The 22,565-nt window shown below is 48.6% G+C and overlaps 1 protein-coding gene across 2 annotated transcripts in view; it reads left to right on the forward strand.

The window, feature by feature from the left end:
• Window positions 1-17,842, forward strand: part of LOC149307592 (alkaline phosphatase, tissue-nonspecific isozyme-like) — a 56,510-nt gene extending 38,668 nt beyond the window's left edge. For both annotated transcript variants that reach the window (XM_089537288.1, XM_089537289.1), the window contains exons 4-14: window positions 918-1,065; window positions 1,269-1,388; window positions 1,601-1,716; window positions 5,713-5,887; window positions 7,794-7,969; window positions 12,760-12,903; window positions 13,447-13,516; window positions 14,096-14,230; window positions 14,456-14,647; window positions 15,294-15,413; window positions 16,089-17,842. In XM_089537288.1, the coding sequence (XP_089393414.1) occupies window positions 1,011-1,065; window positions 1,269-1,388; window positions 1,601-1,716; window positions 5,713-5,887; window positions 7,794-7,969; window positions 12,760-12,903; window positions 13,447-13,516; window positions 14,096-14,230; window positions 14,456-14,647; window positions 15,294-15,413; window positions 16,089-16,360 (1,575 nt within the window). In that variant the 5' untranslated portion in view covers window positions 918-1,010 and the 3' untranslated portion in view covers window positions 16,361-17,842. The remainder of the gene's footprint in view (window positions 1-917; window positions 1,066-1,268; window positions 1,389-1,600; window positions 1,717-5,712; window positions 5,888-7,793; window positions 7,970-12,759; window positions 12,904-13,446; window positions 13,517-14,095; window positions 14,231-14,455; window positions 14,648-15,293; window positions 15,414-16,088) is intronic.
• The last annotated feature ends 4,723 nt before the right edge of the window (window positions 17,843-22,565 follow it).

Below are 22,565 nucleotides of genomic sequence, written 5' to 3' on the forward strand. Positions count from 1 at the left end.
TGGGTGCAAATTAATTCCCTGATCTTTGAGGGTAGTCCTGCTGAGTCCAGAACTTTGTATGGTTTGTTGTCGCGGCTGAGAGGGAAGGGGGGATATCTTACAGAATTACAGACCTCAGAATCCCAAAGGATGGAGCCATGGCAAAGCGGGAGGCTTGAATGGCCAAGGCCCACCATGTCTTTGCCAATGGCCTTCCCTCCAAAGGTTGATGGCTCCAGGGCTTGGTGCTGAAAACGTGCCTCAAAAACAGAAACAGCAGTGAACTCAGGAAATGGGCCAGGCCCCAGGAAACGGAGGCAGTTGGGGCTCTGTGACTCTGGTTTAGGCAACAGGAGGGTTTTTTGAAGATAGTGCTGAGACGAGGAAAGCAGAAACCACAAAAACTGAGTGGAGAATCAGGAGCGGCTCGGCATGTGTTTTGTTGGGGTACCTCTCCTGGCTTCACCCCTTTGAGGGATTGCCTTGTGTTGTGCTTAATGGACCCAAACCCCATTGTCCTAAGAATGCCATAGTTCTGGTGGAAATATGGATAAGTTCAGACTAAAACCCAAAATGGATAACCCACTCACTCTGGTTCATTGGAAGCCACCAGTGACTGTTGCCCAAGAGGCCAGAGGGAGACTTGGCCGCCCCGAGACACTTGGCTGCCTGAGGCAGATTAATGAACGATGCCACCATTAACTTCTTAACTACTACTCTGCCTCTCCCCAGGGAAGGCATAAATCCTTTACCACTGACTGTGGCCGAGCTCAAAATTCAAAGACATAGCCACGTTAGTCTGGAAAATCAGCATGCAAAGTGACACTTTTGGAGACTTTGGGCCCGTAGAAGGGAACATCCTGTGTAACGCTTTGTTCTCCCCGTTTGCACACCCAAACCTCTGACACACCTGCTCCTTTCCTTTTGCTCTCATTTAGCATCGGAAGCATCCTCCGGAAGAACCAGCTGGTGCATGAACGTTGCTCATTCTGCACCCTGCGCCTAGAAATCCGTTTCTCCAAGGATTCGCTATGAAAGCCTTGCTCTTTGCCTTGCTGCTCCAAGCATCCTTCGCCTTGGTTCCAGGTGAGTGACTTGGAGAATCAGTCGGCTGCGAAGACCAGGTTTGCTAAGGCCTAAAATTTGCCCCTAGGAACTGTATTGATCAGTGATTGATCCCCTTATTGATTTCTAATATATTAGAAGACACACTTTGAGGGAGGGAAAGGTGTGCCTGGGTCTTACCTGAGCCTTTTCATCCTTCCCTCTCTCCGTTTTCTCCATTGCAGAGAAGGAGAAGAACCCACAATATTGGAGACACCAAGCCCAGGAGACACTAAAGAAGGCCCTGAGACTCCAGGAACTCAACACCAACGTGGCCAAGAACGTCATCCTCTTCCTGGGAGACGGTGAGTGCTTTTGGGGAGGTCAAGAGATATGTACAAAATGAGAAAATGTATATAATAATAAGTCCGCCATCAGAGGTGTTCTGGGGACAGCAGCAGTGGCCATTTGGGGACCCTCAGAAGAGGGCTGGTTTGGGGCTGTGGGGACTTTAGGACCCATCGTCCCCCTTGTGTGCTCTAACCAGACTAACACACTGCCTTCTCTTCTTCTTTAGGCATGGGGGTCCCCACTGTGACGGCCGCCCGCATCCTCAAGGGTCAGTTGCAGAACCACAACGGAGAAGAAACCGTCCTGGAGATGGACCGCTTTCCTTATGTGGCCCTTTCTAAGGTAAGGAGGAAGGCGACCCGGTGGCCTGGCCCCATGTTTCCACATTTCCTGTGTCATTTCCATATCATTACTACTACTACTACTACTATTACTATTACCATTTATTGATATAGTGGCACTTTACAAATAGAATAAAGTCAGTACAGATAATTATAGTATACATTTTAAAAAGCATTGTGAGAGAATGATGCAAATTCTCCAGTTTTGGGCAAGAGGGAAAGGCTCTATGCAAAGCTCCAGGCAACTAAAACAGCAGCCAGATACAGTTTGCAAGACTTAATTCATTTGTCACTGCAACTTGCAAAGACTTTCCAGGGAGTCTCTAGGTGTTTCCGTACTTAGCTTGCCTCTCCTGGAAATACATATAAATAAAATAGAGCCAGGGCTGTAGAGCCAGGGCTCACCCTCTGCTCTGCTCTGCAGAAGCAAATAGGGGAGAGTAAATGATCCTCATCCCATCTCTGTAAAAAGGTGAGGCTGCATCCGCACTGCAGAATTCATCCAGTGTGACCCTGCTTTAACTGCCATGGCTCCATGCTATCCATTCCTGGGGTTTTTATTTATATTCTCCCAGAAAGGGACCCAAGGCAGCTCCTGACAAAAGTTCTTTAGAAACTTAAAATAAAACAATCTGTATGCAAAGGGATCTTGCTGCAACTTTCAGATTAACGGATAGAGAGAAGTTGGCAGCATCAGCTTTCGCAGACCTGAGCCTATGTCTTCAGATGAAAGGAGGCATCTGGGATTTGTAGTTTGTAGCGGCACCATCTGAAGACATAGGCTCAGGTCTAGGAAAGCTCATGCTGCCAACTTCTCTCTATCTTTCCAACGGAGAAGGCTAAATATCTCACAGCTGAAATCCATAGCACTGAGTCATGGCGGTTAAAGTGGTGTCAGACTGCATTACTTCTGTAGTCCCTTGACCTGGGAGCAGCCCAGACTTCAGCTAAGACTCCTGTCTTCATTTCCCAACATAAAATTATACTTTCCGTGCGTTTGAATGACAAACTGTGAGCCGTTGTGGGTTTGTGCTTGATGCGTAATGCTTGATGACATTTCCTGAGGCCTCAGGTTTTGGCCCAGAAACGTCAAGGCCTGGGATGATGGTCTTGAATGGACGGCCCTAAGCAGCCGAGAGGATGGGACACACATTTTAAAAGGGCTAAATAGTTACTTAAAACACAGTGTCCCAATGTCCCCAGAGACTTGCAATTAAAGGATTAATGACTGTTTTACATCCGTTTACTCACAGCCAGGGTGATATAGCAGTTTGTGCATTGGACTGGGACTCTGGGGACCAGGGTTTGAATCCCTGTGGAAACCCATTGAGCAAGTCATACTTTCTCAGCCTCAGAAGGAAATGGTGGCGAACCTCCTCTGAACCAATCTTGCCAAGAAAACCCCACGATAGGGTTGCCCTAAGTTGGAAATGACTTAAAGGAACACAGCAACAAAATTCTGTCATGCCCTCTTATTTCCACCATTCTGAAAGATGGCAATTTTGCAGCCAAAGTGGGTTTCCTGAACACCTGGGGGGACAAATAATAAAATGGGGGAAAGTAAAGACAGCCCTGCCCTCTTAAAACAGGCAAAGAGGATGGGTCAGGATAGTGGTCTTGGTATTTGGGGATGAAATTGGGAAGCAGGAACCTTAAGGAGGGAGAACCCTCCTTTTGTGCTGCAATATTTTGCTGCAACTCCACTTGGGTCTAGCCAGGGTCACTCCCCATCAGGATGGGTCTCATGGCATGAAAAAAGAGAGCTAAAACTGTGGGTATGGAAGAATACCAAAGAAAACACTGGAAGGGCAGAGCGGGGCGATATGCCAGGGAGCCCTTGTATTTTGCCTTTGCATCAGAGTGAAAAGAGGCAAAGAATTTCAAGGGCCGAAGCAAAGAAAAAGACTTTGGATGGAGCTTGGGGACGTCATGGTGACCCATGGAGCGCCAGGTGCTCCAAAGCAAGAGGGCTGCCAATGGGGTGACGCATACCTGGGTCATGCCCAAAGCCCTTACACTTGAGATGAGGCAGGTACCTGTGGGAGAGTAATCCTTTAGGTACACATGGAAGCCATGCCAAGAATAATCTTGCCAAGAGCATAGGCATGGCTGTCTGGGAGCGCCAACAGGGAGGGAAAGCTTAGTGCTCTGATAAGTCCCTTTATTGGGGACTACAACTCTCATCATCCCTTTGCCAGCCCTGGTCCCCAACTCCCAGTGTCCCCTGGCTGCCATGCCCTGAGATTTGTGCAGAAGACATACAGCTAGTTTAACAAATTATGTACAAATATAGATATAGATATATACATACATATATACTCTCTCTCTCTCTATAGGACAGATTCATAGGGTTGGAAGGTACCCCAAGGTCCATGGAGGGAAAACACTCTTGAAAGATGCCCTCCATTTAAGGACCTCCAGTGAAGGAGACTCCAAGATGGTCCTTACTCCGCACTTGAACAGACCTTGCAAAGAAGAGTCTTCCTCTTTGCTTGCAATTTAAATCCATTGATTGCCATCCTTCCTCCATAGCACTAATTCATAGGGATGCGGATACAAGGGGTGAAAGGAGGACATTTTGCTCCTCCAAATGCAAATTCTGCCCCTCCGGTCAAAGGTTCCCCGGGGGTCCAGTTCTCAAGTGGAGGGGAGTCTTGATGGTTCAAACCTTGGTCCCCCAGGTGTCTTGCACTTCAGCTCCCAGAAGCCCTAGCCAGCATGGCCAGCAGCCAGGAATTCTGGGAGATGAAGTGCAAAACACCTGGAGAACCAAAGTTTGAGAGCCACTGCTTTAGAGCAAGGGTCAGCTGGACATGCATCAGAGAAAGCAGCTTTCTGTGAGAGAAGTGTCTGTCCGCTTAACTAGGAGCGATGGAAGCCAAAGGTTGGCTAGCCTTCCTCCTGCCCTCTTCCCAATCCATCTGAAATTAATACCTAATCTCTCCAGCATTTTCCCCTTTGCTCTTCTTTGCATTCCTGCCTTGGTTTAGGGTTTCCTGGGCCTGGCGCTGGCTATTTTCCTTCTTAAAAACACACTTGTGGGGAACTGAGCCAGAGCGTTCTTCAACAGAGACCTTTGCACATTAAAATGGCTTCTTGCACTCAGCTGCTGTCTTGCAAAGCCAGCCTTGCAAGACTTGAATTATTTAATTTTGGGGGGTGTTACAGTTCAGCACAAACACACAAAATCCAAGCGAAGGAGGATATATGCGGTTTACAAAATAGTTCCTGCCCCGGAGAGGAGGAATATGGAGAGACAGGCAAGTTTTTCTTCTTTTCTCATCCTTCTAGAACTCGGAGCCAAGCCATGAAATTTATGGGCGGTTGATTCTGGGCCGAGGTTTTCAAAGTATGTTCTTTCCCACAGAACACACTGTTAACTTGTGGTGTGTTTCATGGCGCAGGGACTGGGCTGGGGACGCTGCCTTGGGGCTTGGAAAAAGGCTCCTTTGCGGGCGGTAGTGCCCCTCCCAGCATCCCCCAATTGGGGACGATGGGGATTGTAGTCCCCTAAGCAATGTCACATAGCTGTCCTCTAGTTTAGACAACCCTAAAAAGGGGGTGTTAGAGAAAAGTTTGGGGTGGTGATGACATGGGTGTTTGGCCTCCATCTTCAGGAGCAGTCTACCTGCAAATGCCAGCTGCAAAGGGGGAGGCGTACAAGGAGGGCTTTGGTGTTTGCTTTTGCCCCCCGTCTCTGGATTTTTCAGGAGCACCCCTTTGCCCTCTATCAGAAGCCAAAGGCTAAAACACCGGACCCACAACCAGGAATTCTGGGTCTGATTCAGAGACTGTCTTCCCCTTCCTCACCTTATTCTGTGTTGACACACCTAAAACCTTGACACACCTAGAACCCAATACCTTGGATATCTCCCTCAAGTATGGACTGAAGCCCAAAGCGGATATACCTATCCACACATGCACACACCTAGGACCCACCAGCTCCTGGGACCGGCTCTCAGGTGCGAGTTCAACCATTGCCTCCTCCTTTTGACAGACGTACAACACCAACGCCCAAGTGCCGGACAGTGCGGGCACCGCCACGGCGTACCTGTGCGGGGTGAAGGCCAACGAGGGCACCGTGGGGGTCAGCGCGGCTGTCACCCGCTCCCAGTGCAACACCACCGCCGGCAACGAAGTCACCTCCATCCTCAAGTGGGCCAAAGCAGCCGGTAAGTCCGGGGGACGGACGGAGGGCACACTGCGTCCCCAGGACAAATTTTGCTCCTCAGCGGCGCCTTTGCAATAGAGGAAACTTCATTTTTGGGGGGGGATTTTGGGGGGGAACTCAGGGGAGGCTGAGCTTTTCAGACAATGAGACATTGGATTTTTCTGGTCTTGAGACTTCCTTGTTTGTTGAGCTCTTGTCAAATATTTAGCTTTCGAAAAAGTAGAATTGTGAGAAGATGGGGTTGTGTAGTCACAGAAAATGTGGGGAGGGAAATAGGTAAATGAAACTGCCTTGAGTCCCAGTGCAGGAGGAAAAGGCAGAAAATCAATCAATCAATCAATCATTAATTCTCCCGCCTTTCCCCTAGTTTTGGGACTTAATGCTTCTGTACTGTAGAAATAATACAATTTAAGTGCCATAGCTCCATCCTACGGAAACCTGGGATTTGGAGTTTTGCACATTTTTAGCCTTTCTGCCAAAGAGTGCTGGTGCTTCACCAAACTACAAATCCCAGGATTCTGTAGGATGGAGCCGTGGCAGCCAAAGTGGTGTCACAGCGCATTGTTTCTGCAGTGCAGATGCACCCCAGGTCAATGCTTTTCGACTATCCTAAAGCTAAAAGCAAGGATGTTCTTCAGTGTTTTTCCTTCCATGATTTGAGGCGAGTGCCCTTGGCTTGTGTCACGAAACACAGACAGAGGTTAAACTAAAACCTGAACAGGTACATTGTCAGACGGAGCCGGAAGGTGCTCCGAAAAGACCTTCTCTTTATCACCGTCTCCAGAATGTTTGCCAGCGTCTCGGACTCAAAATCTTCCTGTTTTCAAAACAAACAAACAAACAGATGGAAAATGCCAAGCAAAGAAAAATGACTCTTTTTTTAAAAAGGAAGGTATTCTGTGTTGACACTCAAGAAAATAAAAAGTGAATCCAAACTTTTGGGGGATGCGAGACGGAGCGTGCGAAACCCATCCCAAACGGGATGCCCCTCTTTGCCGCTCTTTCACGAAGCTGGGGCCGAACCCGGTTCGGTGCTTGCCTTGGGATTTGGGGAGTTGACTCAGAATCGGATCAAAGCCTGACCTCTCCAAGTGCCCACATTGGGAACATCGAGGAGTTATTTAAAGCCTCACCAAAAGACAGGGACTCTTTCTATGCATGCCTTGAAGCCAGGGTAAAAATAGACCCTGGGTTTCTCCCTCGAACGGAGCCTCTGCCCAAGTCCTCCGTCACCCCATGGGTCTCTCCACAAAGGTGGCTTGTCCTCGGTTCGACTTTGCCCACGGTTGCGCCATGTGTCCCCCGTGGCAAAGGCAGGCGGAGGGAGGGAAAGGCCCCAAAAGCAAAACAGAGAAGGAGTGCTCAGGGTTGCAGAAAAGGAGAAAGCAGAGGAAGAAGACCAGAGGCCAGGATTTGCTCTCGCTCATTCAATGCTTTTCTTGGTCAGCTGGAGCAATGTTTAACCAGCGAGGGTCGATAACCTCCCAGAATAGTCCTGGGTCTCTTCCCAGTATGACCCAGTTAATGTGTCCAAGGTGACTGAAAGAGAGAGAGAGAGAGATGGGGAAAGAGGACCGTTTGCTCGGATAAGAACGGTCGATGGATATACATATATATGAAAACATGCAGGGGTAGCTATGTTGGCCATTTAACAAACCCAAACAAAAATCCATCAGTGAAGTATCACTGATGGATTTTAATATAAAATGATAATTACTTTAATATTAAGACAGCATCCTACGCCGACAAGCTATTGCAGCCGTTGTAATCTCAGGATACTGCTCAGCCAAAAGGTAATGGAAACTTTGTTGTGCTGCCAACCTGTGCCCCCCTAACCTTTGGCAGAACTGATCCCTGACCCCAAACCTTTGGGCTGTCTCCCCCGCTGACCTCCCTATCCCCCCCAGGCAAATCCGTGGGCATCGTGACCACCACTCGGGTGAACCACGCCACCCCCAGCGCCGCCTACGCTCATTCTGCCGACCGAGACTGGTATTCGGATAACGAAATGCCCCCCGAGGCCCTCCAGCAGGGCTGCAAAGACATCGCCCACCAGTTGTTTGAGAACATCCCAGACATCGAGGTGAGTGTGGGCCGTGGGTCGGTGGCCGGCGTGGGCAACTTGGGGGTGAGAGGAGCCGCTGTGGCAGGGCAAGGCAATGTCTCCGCAGGGATAGGCGAATCTATTCAGATGGAAACTGGGCTGGACATAAAGGAAAACACAGTCATGTACCTTTTGCGTTTCTTCCCTAGAGGTCCTGGGGTCAGCTCCTATCTATCCTATCCATCCATCCTATCTGTCTTACCTGTCCATCCTGTCCACCGATCCTATCTGTCCATCCTATCTCTCCTATATGTCCCTCCAATCTGTCCATCCTATCTCTCCCTCTTATCTGTTCATCTTACCCATCCTTCTTATCTGTCCTTCTTGTCTGCCTAGCTTGTCCATCCTATCCATCCATCTTAGTCATCTTATCCATTCTAGCCATCTGAATTAGACAGTCCTCCCATGGAAAGTGAAGGGATGCTAGACCCCAAAAGGGCTGCTGTGTCCCACCAGCAGCATCATTGACCACTAATAAGTCTTACCCTATAGCCATAATGTCCAGCCTGGAAAGACACCCGGTTCCAGATCCAGACACTTTCCCCAGCTCTTGGAGGGTCTTCCCAAATCCCTTCCATGCACTTGAGAGAATCCTTTCTTCAGCCATGCAACCCGAATGTGCCAACGGCCGACCCTGCAACGCCAAGCTAATTATAGAATGGATTCAAAATTGGGTTTCCTGCTGGGATATATCAGGGAGGCTTTGTCTCTGGCCTCTCGCTTTTCTAGCTGCTCCCCTTCAATACCCGATAATTATTAGGAGCGCTCATTGTCTCCCATTCTATCTCTCTCTGTGAATATCGGCCTGAGTAGCCTGTAAGACTTTAAATCTGCTTTTCTTCACTGCTTTTCAAATCCTGCCTGGAAAGATTTATTTGCAATGCTTTGCAGCATTGCAAATCCTTGAAGGTTGGATTTGAAAAGCAGTCAAGAAAAGCAGATTTCAAGTCTTACATGCTACTCAAGCAGATAGACTTTTCTTCTCCCTTTGACTACAACTCCCAGGATTCTACAATTCCTAGGATTCTGTAGCATTGAGCGGTGACAGTTAAAGCGGTGTCCAACTGGATTATTTCCGCAGTGTGGATGCAGGCTTTAACATGGAGTAAGGTCTCTCATTTTAGTGGGGTTGCTCTGAGTTTTATTCCAAATTTGCAAGGAGCTATCCAAGGTGAACCAAACCCATTTTGGAAACAAGATGGCGGCTGCCACCAATGAATGCGATGCCACCATTTTGAATTGGATGGCGCAGGAATGGAAAGCAGAATATACATGTGTTCCCCGTGAACCTGTTGGTGAGAATGCTGCTGCCCAAATCTCCTCCATGGGCGCGGAGAAAAGGAAGGCGTCGCAGAAGGGCCTGGCTTTGCAGAGGTGCCAGCGTTTGTTTGGAGATGTATTCTAGGTTTCGGGGTGAAGCGAGGCGTGATAAATATAGTCTGGTGTGTGTGTGACGCTTTCTATCTGGGCCACTGGAAAGGCAGCGCATGAGTTGGCATCGCTTCAGGGCATTTCAGGCCAGCTGGTTTTCTTTCCGAAAAAAAGGGGCAATCAATGGCTATTGTCTAGTCCAGAGAGGGAAGGAGGGAGGGAGGGAATGAGAAAGGGAGAGGAAAGGAGTGATAAATGGCTCCCTCTGGTGATGATTCACCATTGACTCTGCCACCTGGTTTTGATCCCTAGTCAATGTGGTCCAGTGGTTTGAGTGCCTAGGTTCGAATCTCCCTCTCAGCCCTGGAAACCCACCTTGGGCAAAGCACACTCTCTCAGCCCCAGAGGAAGGCAATGGAAGATATCTTGGGAGTCTGCATGGGGCCATGGTTTGAATTTTGAACTAGAAGACCAGCATTCAAATCCCTGCTCGGCTGTAGAAACCCATTCGATTACCTTGGGCAAAGCACACTCTCTCAGCTTCAGAGGAAAGCTATGGCAAACCTTCTCTGAAGAAATCTTGGGAGCTTGCATAGTACAATATTCTGAGTATTGGACTCTAGGAAGCCATGGTTTGACTCCCTGCTCCTCCTTGGGCAAGGAAAACCCTAGACAAGGGCACAAGTCTTTTTGTGATTTTGCATTTTATTACACTATTGTGCACAATGGGATTTGAGCATCCACAGATTGTGGCATCCCTGGTTGGTCCAGGAACCAAAGCCTAGCAGGAAGAGCTCAGTGCATTGGTTTTTCCAGTGCACCATCTGTAAATAATCCTGTATTTTAAAGCTAGTCCTTGTTGGTGCCACTGTCAGCTTCCCTCGAAATGCAAACACAGTTCCTGGGGTGTGATTTTTGCTCTCCAAATCAGGATAAAAAGAGTTACTTCCCCCACTTTCCCACAGAGTTTGTGGTCTGCCTTATACAAAAGCAACAATAACCACACGAAGAACAAAAATTGAAAGTATGCCGGAGAATCTAGTTCAACCTTGACTTCTTCCTTGTCTTTAATTCAAATATTCTAGAGCTGTAGGCCAAAAAAAGGGGGGCAGAAATGCTTTTGCGGAGGAGCCAAGCTTGGAAAAGCTACTTTTCTTGGACAACAACACCCATCATGGCTGGCCAGGGATACTGGGAGTTGTTGCGAAGGAGGGAAAACGAACATTTCCAAGCTTTGCTAATGAGGCTCTTGGCCATGAATCTCGTGCAGCACTTTATTTTTTGGTCAGATTAGGAAAGTTTATATTTTCCTCTTGTTCCTCTAAAGACCTTCCTAAACATCATGAACATGGAATGAAATGCACCCCGGGGCTGAAATTGTTTAAAGCTGGCCAGAAACGGTTCCAACCAATGTTTCAGTGCACAGTTTGCCATGCCGTTCGTTCTTGCGTGGCACGAAGAGGCATTTTTGGAGAACCCTCTGTGACTCATCACTTAAAAATGCTCCTGGGGGAAATATTTGGGCCCATTTCCTGGAACACGAAGACCGATGGTTGGCGCTCAGGACCTTTGGGCGAGGTTCGTTCTCAGATTTTGTGGCCTGGCGATCGAATTGGACTCCTCCTCGGAAGAAACCTCTCTGTGCAGGTTATGAAAAATGTCTGGATTGTCTGAGATCCCAGTTTGGCAGGAAAAGTCCCAAAAACCTGAGTCCAAAATGTAGACGTACTTGACATTCGAGGGAGAGGAGAGGAGGGAAGTAACCTTGCTCTTCCCAGTCGGCTCCAGCAAAAGCAAACTGCTGCAGCCTTTCTTAGCTTTTCTGTCCTTCGTCATTAATCTATTTTCCCATCTTGACCACACTTGGATGATGTCTGGCCACAAATGTCCCAGAGTCTTCATCTCTGAAGGGATGGAAGGTAGATGGAGTAGAAGGAGATGGAGGCAGCAGTAGGAAAGGATGCAGCAAACTCTGCTGTCCGCAATGGAGATGGAGGGTTGCCAGGGCCAAAATCTGGAGTGCCAATAAATGTGGCATGGCACGCTCCCCTTTTCGCCACAGTGGCCTGACTTGCCAGCCTGTGACCTCAGAGTCCAGCCGGCTACGGGTGCCAAGCGGTCATCTTGGGCACCTTCCAAACACCAGCTTGGCACAGCTTTGTGCAAAAATAAAAACTGGTTGGCCTTAAAAGTGCTGCTAAATTCCCCCTTCCCCCCCTCCTTCTCCATCCCCTTTTATGCAACTTTGGCACAGCGGTTGCCCAAAATACCAGCAGCCGCAGCAGGGCAAACAGCTGCCAACCTGTGGCACATGGGCTTTGAGGTTGCCCTCTGTGTGCCATTTGGCAGTGAAGGCATCTGAGGAAGCCAGTCAGATCGTTTCTCTCCCCCAATATAAATAATGAAGGGCCCTTCCCTGTTTGAAAATAGATCCAAAGCACACAGATGCACCAAAAAATGCTCCCCAAAGAGTCCGAATCGGTTATTTCAGGCCCTTAATAGCCCTTTGAGCACTAAGGCGCAGTTTGTCTCCCATCTGGGCATAATGACACCTTGGCCGCTCTTCTGGGCTGAAGAGAGAGCGGCTGCTATGTTCTTAGGAGGAATATTAATACACACATCTATATATTAGACAGGGCTGCTGCTTTCTGGGTCTTGTTTTGCTGGGGCTGCTGCTTTTCTGAATCACCTCCTAAGGCCCTGGAAAACATTTCAGGGGGAAAGATGGGACACTGGTCAAATAAATCTGCTTTTGGACATAAAGGCTGTCTCCAGGCGGAGCAGAATAAAGGAAGGTTGGCACAGCTTGGTTAGGGAGGAAAGGGGAAGGTTTTGTTTTTGGGGAAGCTCAAGGGTTGCCCAACCCAACCCACTCCTCCTAATGGAGGCTATCCATCGCAAAAGCATCCCTGAGAGGTGGGCATCCCAAATCTCTAAGGAAGGAAAGCCCCTCACCCCTGGAGGCAGCTCCTTCTGCGGTCCAACGTTTCTCTTTTGGCTTTCTTGTCTCTTTTCCTTGGTGAAAAAGCAGCCCATGCAAAGTCTCAGAGAATATTTGCAAAGGGGAAGGATTAAGAAACTCTTCACCTTCAATTTATGGTTTCCCTCCTCAAATTACAAGGACAGGCAGTTTCTTTGCTAGGCTGCATCCACACTGCAGACATAATCCAGGTTGACACCACTTTGCCATGGCTCAATGCTATGGAGTTCTGGGATTTGTAGTTTTGTGAGATATCTAGCCTTCTCTGCCAAAGAGCTCTGGTGTCATATAATGAACTACAAATTCTAATTCCAAGCACTGGGCTCCAGTGCTCAAACCATTTTGCCATGCTGGCTCTTATGGGAACATGCCCGGTGGGCAAATGGTAACTCATCCCTCTTCTCTTTTGCCGGTTTAGGTGATCATGGGTGGGGGACGGAAGTACATGTTCCCCAAAAACGCCAGCGATGTGGAGTATCCGCACGAGGACAAGTACCGGGGGACCCGGCTGGACGGCAGGAACCTGATCGAGGAATGGAAGAAGAAGAAGCCGAGCGAGAAGGTGAAGCAACTTCCATTTTAATCCAGTGATTCATGATGTTTGGAGTCTGGCTGCACGTTTTGCATGCTAAACCCCAAATTCTATGGCCTAGTCCCACCGACAGCAGACCCACTGGTTTGGTGGCGCAAACCTACTGGATCCATTAATAGATCTGCCCTACTCAGGATTATTTAATGTGTTTGCAAAGCCCCGGTCAGGTTCCATCCCTGGAATTGTCCATTAGAAACGATGGATGCAAGCAGAGAAACACTGACTACAATTCTTTTTAAAATAGCTCCTCATCAGAGCCTGGGGAAGTTCCTTGTTTTGGACTGCAGCTCCCAGCATCCCCAATCAGGGCAGTCAGGGGCTAGGATACCTTGAAAGTTGCTGTTCAATTCATAGGGAAATGGGAACAGATGATCCCATGGCCTCTGCTAAAGATCCTGAACCCCATCATCCTCTGCTTGGAAGAGGAGGTGCCACACATGCTATGAGTCGGAGGTAGAGGTGTCCCCCCAAAATGGTCTCTCTGGTGTAACGTTCCTACTCTCTCTTGGCCAGAATGCCCATTACGTCTGGAACCAGACAGAGCTGAGGAAACTGGACCTGGACAAAGTTGACTATTTGTTGGGTAAGTCAGTGGGATGGACAACCCACAACTCAGTTTGAATCCCCTCCAGAACATTATTCCAGCCCCCTTTCCTGGGTCCCTTGCCACTCCTGCCCAAAAAATGCCACCCAGATTTGATGGTGCAACAGAAAAAGAAAAAGTAGTGGTGTATGTGCTCCCAAAGTGCCTTTTTGCCTCCAAGAAAAGGTGCATGCTCTCAAGGTACATCTATAGCGGTACCCAAAACTTGGTCCTCTGGGTACTTTTGGTACTTCAGCTCCCAGAAGCCACAGTCAGCTTGGCCAGCAGTCAGGGATTCTGGGAATTCTGAAGTCCAAAACAGCTGGAGGAGCAAAATTTGGGAAGCCTTGATCTACACTGTAGAAATAGTGTGTTTTGACACCCCTTTAAGTGATGTAGCTCCATCCTTTGGAGACCCTGGGATTTGTAGGACCGGCTTGAGGTCTTGTTTCGCTTTAAAGTGTTTTTGCATCCATGCAAAAGATGCCCTGCTGTCTTTCAAACAGGCCAATGGAGGGAGCTGGGAATCTTCTATTTCAAATGGAGCTCAGGTTTCCAATCTTCCTTGGCTTCCCATAGGCCTCTTTGAGCCCGTCGACCTGATGTACGAACTGAACCGCAACAACGAAACGGATCCCTCCTTGACGGAGATGGTGGCTGTGGCTCTCAAGGTCCTCCGGAGGAACCCCCTCGGCTTTTTCCTGCTGGTGGAAGGTGAGAGGGACTAAGTCTGCATTAATTCTGCAGAGGTCCAAGAAAAAGAAATGAGGTCCAGGCCTGTACAGCGTGAAATGCCCCTTCCTTCCTTCCTTCCTTCCTTCCTTCCTTCCTTCCTTCCTTCCTTCCTTCCTTCCCTATATCATCATCATCATCATCATCATCATCATCATCATCATCATCATCATCTTCTTCTTCTTCTTCTTCTTCTCTTGGCTGCAGGAGGGCGAATCGACCATGGGCACCACGAGGGCAAGGCCAAGCAAGCCCTCCACGAAGCCGTGGAGATGGACCGGGCCATTGGCCTGGCTGACCAGATGACCTCCGCCCAGGACACCTTGACCGTGGTGACAGCCGACCACTCCCACGTCTTCACCTTTGGAGGCTACACGCCCCGTGGAAACACCATCTTCGGTACGTAAAAATGGCCCCCTGAAGGGACCCCTGGCACCCTGGCATGGCCTGGTTTCTTTTTCGTCCTTGTAGATCTCCTCCTCTTATTTCTTTCTCTCCTTCTCTTCTTGCTCCTGCTCCTCTTCTTCCTCTTCCTCTCGTTCTTCCTCTTCCTTTCCTCCGCCTTCCTATTTGTCTTCTTTCTCTTCCTTCCTCGCCTCCTCTTTTTCCTCTTCTTCTTATCCTCCTCCTTGTTATTTTTCTTCTTCCTCTTCTTTTTTCTCTCCTCTTCCTTCCTCTTCTTCTTCCTCCTCCTTTTCCTCCTACTCTTCTTCCTCCTTCTCCTTTTCTTCTTCTTCATCCCATCCTTCCTCTTCCTCTTTTCTTTCTCCTCTCCTCCTTCCTCCTCTTCTCTTCCTCCTCCCTCCTTTTTTTGTTCCTTCTCTCCTCCTCCTTTCTCCTCTCCTATTCCTTGTTTTCCTTCTCTTCCTCCTCCTCTTCAACCTTCTCTTTTCCTCGCTACAACCACCGCAGTTACTTGAAGCAGGGCTGCTCCTGTGTCTCTGCCAGGCCTAATGGCTAGCTGACCTTCCCCCCGCCCCGTACTCTCCATCTATCTATCTATCTATCTATCTATCTATCTATCTATCTATCTATCTATCTTTAGGTCTGGCCCCTATGCAGAGTGACATGGACAAGAAGCCCTTCACCTCCATCCTCTACGGAAACGGACCCGGGTACCGAGTGGTTGCTGGCGAGAGGGAGAACGTCTCCACCGTCAACTTCAGTGAGTCCCCAGCCTCCCTTTTCCTCTCCTCTCTTTCTCTGCCTTTCCTTCGGAGCAGGCAAATGGCTGCTGGCACCAAGGGACAGATATGAGAGAGAAACACCCGAAATTCAGTTACCGATAGACATATTTGCACCCCGTCCTCTGTCTGAAGATCCCAGGGGCTGAGCTGTGGTCAGTAAAAACCAAACCTTTGAAATGAATCCATGGTTTTTAACCTTTTAAGCTAACTAAAATTAATTAATAATAACGTTGTTAAAGGTTAGAAAAAGATAAAGACCTTTTTAATATCGCCAATCAGTCAATTGGGAACAGACAGAATAGGAAACAGAAACCCATGCGATCCCAAAGCCGACTCCAAACTACACAGTTTGGGCCTGCAAAGTGGTGTCAAGCTCCTGATGCAGACCCTCTGCTGCTTTTCGTTCTGAAAATCCCAAAGCTGGTTGCAATATTTCTCTACATTAAAACTCACATAACCAAAATCAAGTCATAGAGCAATGATGTGTGTGCATATTATTCCCTCTGTTGTAAACCGCTAGGATTCCCAGTGATTGGGCGGTATATAAATAAACCTTATTATTATTATTAAGAGGGCATTAAAATGGAATTACATATCACTGGGTCCACTTCTTGGGTTCACTCTGCACTCGCTCTCTTGTCTTCTTTCTGCAGCTGATGCCAACTACCAGGCCCAGTCGGCCGTCCCTTTGCGCATGGAGACCCACGGGGGTGAAGATGTGGCCGTGTTCGCCAAGGGTCCCATGGCCCACCTCCTCCATGGCGTCCATGAGCAGAATTACATCCCCCACGTCATGGCCTACGCTGCCTGCATTGGTGAAAACACGGACCATTGCCACTCAGGGGTCGCTCCGAATGGCCTCTCCAGACCCCTTCCCATGGCCTCCGCCTTCTTTTCCCTCGTCATGCTCCGACTTCTCTTCTAAAGACTCAGCCTTGTGTGCTGCGGTCCCTCCCCACATTGAACCAAGTGCCTCTGGACCGTGCCAACCATGATATAGATGCCCACCAAGAGCCGGCACAACAATGACGCTATGCCCAAAAAACTCTGCAGCGTTGCAGAGGACACTGAGGTCTTTGGACCAGATGGGGAAGATCTGTTCTCACGCCCCTTTCCAGAAGTGCCATGGACTCTTGTACAACCTGCGTGGAGCAAAGCTTGTGCAGGGAAGTCATAGTCCTCATTCCCCAAGTTGGCAAAAAGTCCAGCCTTGCCAACATGAGCAGTTGGCAATGGCAGCGTTCGACAGGTTTCTGCCCTCCTCTGATATTTCTTGCTACCTTGGGAATTTTTAAGCTTTGGCAACAACGCTGGACCAGTCTGCTGCCCGTCCGGAGGAACACCCAATTCATACCAAGCGACAGCTGGCAACATCTGCTGCGGCCGCCGGGGCAGAGGGTCAGAACGGGTGGTACATCTCTGGGAGCCCTGTTTTTGGATGTTCCAGGATCCGCGCCAATCTAAACATCAGGAAAGGCCGGGACGTTTTCTCTATCCGTTTCCTCGCTGCAGATAAGAAAGGTTTTGGTCCCTCTCCGCAGAGGAGGAGTCCCCCTTTTTCTTGGCACTCTCCGCTTCTTTTCTGACCTTAATGGAAATCTCACAGTTGTGACCTTAAAAGAAAGAATGAATTGAAGAAAGTGAAAGAAAGAAAGATTGATTAATGCTCTTTTCCTTTCCTGAACGGTTCCGAAGTCCAGAAGTGGCGCAAGAGCATCATCTCACATCTTGGCTGCGTCCAAAACATCTCAGCCGATCCATTTTGCCTTCTTGACCTGCATGAATTTTGAGCCATGTTTAGCCACCCAGATTGAGAACCATACCTTCATTTACCCCCAAAAGCACTGGATGAATTGGGTGTCCCTCCGTCGGTTGGCATTTTTTCATGAAGAGGCCATGTCCAAAGGCCAGAGGTGCCTGCAAACGCTCATCGACCGACTGAGGAGCATTTAAGGAACTGGACTTTGGTTGCAAGGTTCTTGGTCTTTCTGAACCAAGCTGCATGCGAGGCCAGACTTGGAGGAAAGCCGTTTTCTACCTACAACTGGTTGTGGGATTGCAAACCCCTTTTCTAGATGCAGCTTTGCTGCCTTTAAAATTGTTATGCACTTTTGTTATTGCAAAAAAGGTGTGTGTGGTTGGGGGGGCTTTTTGACTTCTGGTTGTTTGTTTAAAGTTTGGAGGAACAAATGCTGAATATTTTTGTAAAAATATTACTTAAGAGGAGGAGGAGGAGGGTTTGCCTTTGTTTAGCAGTTATGAGCATCAAATGCACTCGACCGGGGTTGGATTCGAACCCCAAACCCAGCAGGTGCCTCTTTCTATTGCATTGTGACTTGTACTTAAGGTGGAGGGTTAAGATGGGACTCACTCTGCAAGAGAAATAAATGCAGTCGTTTTCTGACAAGTTGTTTGGAGAGTTGCTTTTTTATCTGTCTGTCTGTCTGTCTATTTCTATCAGTCTATCATCTGTCTGTTATCTATGATCTATCTATCTATCTATCTATCTATCTATCTACTCTTGTCACACATATCTCTGGCTCTTGGCACATCTATCTGTCTGTCTATCTATTCTCAGCACATCTATCTATCTATCTATCTATCTATCTATCTATCTATCTATCTATCTATCTATCTATCCAGAGAAGGCTGGCCCAGTTCCATCAGGGGCTGGCCTGAAGAAAGAGGCTCCTCCCTCCCTAACTGTCATCTTTTGGCCTCTGAGGGAGAGAGTAGGCTGGCCCAGTTCCATCCGGGGCTAGCCTGAAGAAGAAGAGCCCTCCCTCCGGTCCATCTGCCTTGGTCCAGGCCTCAGAGGGAGAGAAGAATGCTGGACCTGATTCCCTCCCCCCTCACCATTCCCTTCTCCTTTTGTGTCGTGTCTTTTAGATTGTAAGCCTGTGGGCAGGGAACCGTCTATTATCCCCTCTGTTGCAAACCGCTCGGATTCCCAGTGATTGGGCGGTATATAAATAAAACCTATTATCTATCTATCTATCTATCTATCTATCTATCTATCTCTTACCTACTCTTGGCATATTATCTCTCTCTATATATACTCTTGGCACACATCTATCTATCTTCTCTCTCTCTTATCTATCTATCTAGTCCAGGGGTAGGTAACCTGCGGCCCGCGGGCCGGATGCGGCCCGGCGAGGCCTTGGGACCGGCCCCAGCCCGGTCCTGCCGCCAATTGCTGCCGGGGCCTTTGGCGTCTCGCGCGAGGGGCATGGTGGGGCAAGTGTCTATAGAAGCCTCAGAAACATGCATTTATCTTAACATTTTTTTAAAAATCAGCAAATGTTTTCGCCTGACCTCCTATTTTTATTTAAAAAGTGCCCTCCATTTGAAAATTTTGTCCTACATTTGTCCCGGTTTATTTATTTAATTAATTTTTAAAAATTATTTAATTAATTATTTTTTTGCTTCGGCCCCCCAGTTGTCTGAGGGACAGCAACCCGGCCCCCGGCTCAAAAGGGTTGCCTACCCCTGATCTAGTCTGTCTGTCTGTCTGTCTACTCTTGATACACATCTCTCTCTCTCTACTCTTGGCACATCTGTCTGTCTGTCTGTCTATTTATCTACTCTTGGCAAACATCTGTCTGTCTATCTACTCTTGGTACACATCTAGGCATGTATGAATACACACCATCTACTCTGGTACCCCTGTATCCCCTGGTATCTCTCTTGGCACGCTTCTCTCTGCCCTTGGCACACACCTATCTATCACTGTATCCTGGTGCCCCTCGCCTGGCCTGGGTCTCTCTCGGCGCAGACACAGAAACCTGAAGGTGGTCCGCGCTGCCCTCGCCGGCCTCCTGGGAACAAGGGTGACGACCGTGGAGCCTCCTTGGCCCAAAGAGACCGACCTGCGCAGCATCCAAGCTCTACGTCTCCCTCGCCGCTCCTCCTTTGGCCAAGATGGCCTTTCCCAAGGTAATCCCAAACACCATAAACCTCGCACTGGAACGCTTTCAGAGGTCCCTCCTTTGACTTTGCTAAATTGTTTTCCAAGATATTTTTAATACAAACGCGGGGGGAGAGAAAGTTGCCAATGACACAAAGTGCCTCTTGGATCTTCCGTTGTTTGCCTTTGGATGCCAAGGCTCTTATTTTAGCCGCCTTTGCCCACCGCGGTCAACAGGTCTCTGCCAACAAACTGGGCAGATGGACAAAGGTCTCTTCAGTCCTCCTGGTAGGAACCCAGCGCCAAGGCAGGGGCAAACCTGGGCCCTAAATGCCATCAAGACACTAATAACAGATGAGCAAATCCCTCGCCGCAAGGTTCAGGAGAAACATGGCCATAGATTTGCATGCAAAAAAATGACTGTCTCTCCCAGTTAAAAATAGGAGAAGGGAGGGAACCATGCCACTCCACAGATACTCTTGGATTGCAGATCCCATTGGCCTTACTGTCAGGGTCGATGTTTCAGGATCATCCCAGGCCAAAACCCAAAACCAACGGAGAATGGCGATGCCATTAAGCGACCACTGTTGCTCTTGGCTTGTCATTCCGACGCACAGAGAACATACCTTCCTTTGTGCCAATTTAGACAGAAGCCTTAGTCAAAGGGGCTGTTCTCAAATCAAAGCAAATAGGATGGAATCAGAACAGAATGGAAGGTGAACCCTGGCCTTAAAACAACTGGGAGGGAAGGGAAAAGGCTAAAGAGCAAGACCCCAGAGTTTTTGCAAGCTGCAGCAACATATGAATTAATCTTTACAAAGTCATGGTCTCCTAACTGAGCCGGAGATTTGCCTCCAGCCCAAAAGGCCGTTGCTCTCCATTAACTCTTTAAGGACGGAGAGAAAAGGAAGCGGCAGAACCTTAGTTTCTTGGTTTGTTGGCTTGTTTGTGTCACTTCTGTGCAGCCTTTCTCCCCAAAAAGGGACCAGGATTGCACACTTTGGTTTCCATCTGTGCCATTTGGAAGGGTATGAGACACCCTTAGCTAACCTAACCCAGGATAGGAAGATGTGGCTGGGCTCCAGTTCCCATCCATTTACTCAAAAGGGAAGGCCGCTGGGAGCTGCAGTCCAGGAGCCCCTGGAAGTCCTCCGCAGGTTTTGTTTCTAGAGGCTGAAGCAGCCAAAAGACAGGGAAAGGGCTTTGCAAAGACAGAGGATGCATTGCATAGAGAGAGGGTTTGTGTGCAGTGTTTTTGGCCAAAGGTCTCCAAGAGGAAGGATCTCCTTCTGGGATGGATGTCCTCTTTACCTCCCTGGAGCCACGGAGCTAAGAATAGCAGCCTGGGAGGGAAGAAAGGGAGCCTCTCCAAAAAGAGAGACACGCTCCAGTCTTCCTTGCCCTTTGGGAGGCTGGTGCCATCCTTGCCTGGCATGATGGTGGCAGCCGTTGCTTGGACCGTGGCTTCGACCCGGGTCCCTTGGCAAGCCGTCCTCTCCGTCTGGGTGACCAGAAGGTCCCAAAAAGGAAGGTTTTTTAAAAATACATGTCATTGATTGATTGAAGGTTTAAACAAGGCGAAAAAGCAAGGAGAGGCCAAGGAAGACAGAGGGCCTTTTCTCTCTTCCCATCAGATCCAGGTAAACAGCAGGAAAACCACTCTCCAGGTCCCTGTCCAGAGCAAATACAAAGCCTCTCCTTCAGCAAAATGGAGAGCTAGGAAGGGATGGGCCAAGGTCTGCACTGCAGAAATAAGGCACTTTGGTGCCCTTTTGGGCGCCGCAGCTCCATCCTGGCAATCCTGGGGCTTGCGATGTTGCAAGGTCTTTTTACGAAACAGCAAAGTTAGCATGTGCTTAAATAAAGGATGTAAATGGACTAAGTCAGGGGAGTGAATAGGCCTCTTACAATTAGGTTTATGTCTTTATATACAAATCAACTATTGGAGAAAGCAAAAGAGGGCTGCAAATCCCAGGGCTCTGCAGGATGGAGCCAGGGCAGCTCAAGTGGCATCAAACCACATTGGTTTTTTACAGTGCTCACACTATTATTTATTTGGAACGAAATCCGGGTTTCCCGTACGGTTCTGAAAAGCGGCCTTTTGGACGATATCCCAGAATCCCCTGGCAGGCATGCAGAGGATCCTGGGAGGTTTTCCCAACCTCTGGTGAGGTCCTGACACTTTCTCAGGTCGGGATCCGTGGCTTTTCTCGCCTTTTGGGCAGCAATGACTCACTCCTTTTGGATCCCAGCAGCAACCGTTTCCCAGAAAGAGCCATTCTTCTCAAGGGGAAAGAAACCACAACCACCTTGGTATTTAAAATGTCCAGCATTTCCCAATCGGCCCTGGCATATTTTAATGTTCCCAAAAGGACTGAGGAGCTAAATCTGCCGCCAACCCTTTGCAAGTATGTTCTTGCCCAAAGGATGCCCAAATCCCCCTTTTATTGCCAGAGAAACTGCGGCGCTTCTTCGGATTAGAGGCAACTGTGGCACAGACCCATTCTCTCCAACGCACTTCACAAAACTTAAACATATTTATGGCTTTAAATCATCTGTTTGGTCTTTATTTTTACAGCTTGGAAAAAGGAATGGCCCAGAAATAGGTCGTGTTCGGAGGCAATGGGATGCAAGAAGGCAATGGAAGGAGATGGAGAAGGCTGGAAGAACTTCATCAGGACACGGGAAAGGTATATATTTGCATCACTTCGTACAGATACGACTGTAAGAGCGGTTTGAAATTGGAATAGGTTCGCCCCGGTTTTCAGGTTTTTGAACACAGTTTGGAAAGGCAACTTTCAGAAGGGCTTCGGTTGTGTATTCCTGCATGGCAGCATTAGATGAGATATGCTTCCAACTCTTAGGATGCTATGATTCTGGAAATTGGAAGTCTGTCTCCATGATCTAGATCGGTGGTCCCCAAAATCCTTTAAGACATTTTGGACTCCATCTCCCAGAAGCCTCAGCCACGGTGGCCGATAGTCTGGGATTCTGGGAGCTGAAGTCCAAAACATCCCTTAAAGAGCACAGTTTGGGATAAATGGATACAGCCACAGAATCATGGGCTCCAAACCATCGAAGCTGTTAGTGAGGAACCATGGGACTTGCAGTCCAACGACATCTGGACGGCCCATTTCTCCGTCCTTCTCTCTGTCCCTCTACACCCCCCAAATATATAATTAATATTATTTAATGATTCCAACTATTTGGCTGGAAATGTCCA

The sequence above is a fragment of the Sceloporus occidentalis genome, unplaced genomic scaffold (genome assembly GCF_023333645.1).
Source record: "Sceloporus occidentalis isolate IW3139 unplaced genomic scaffold, rSceOcc1.0.p SCAF_8, whole genome shotgun sequence".
In the NCBI taxonomy this organism is placed as follows: domain Eukaryota; kingdom Metazoa; phylum Chordata; class Lepidosauria; order Squamata; family Phrynosomatidae; genus Sceloporus; species Sceloporus occidentalis.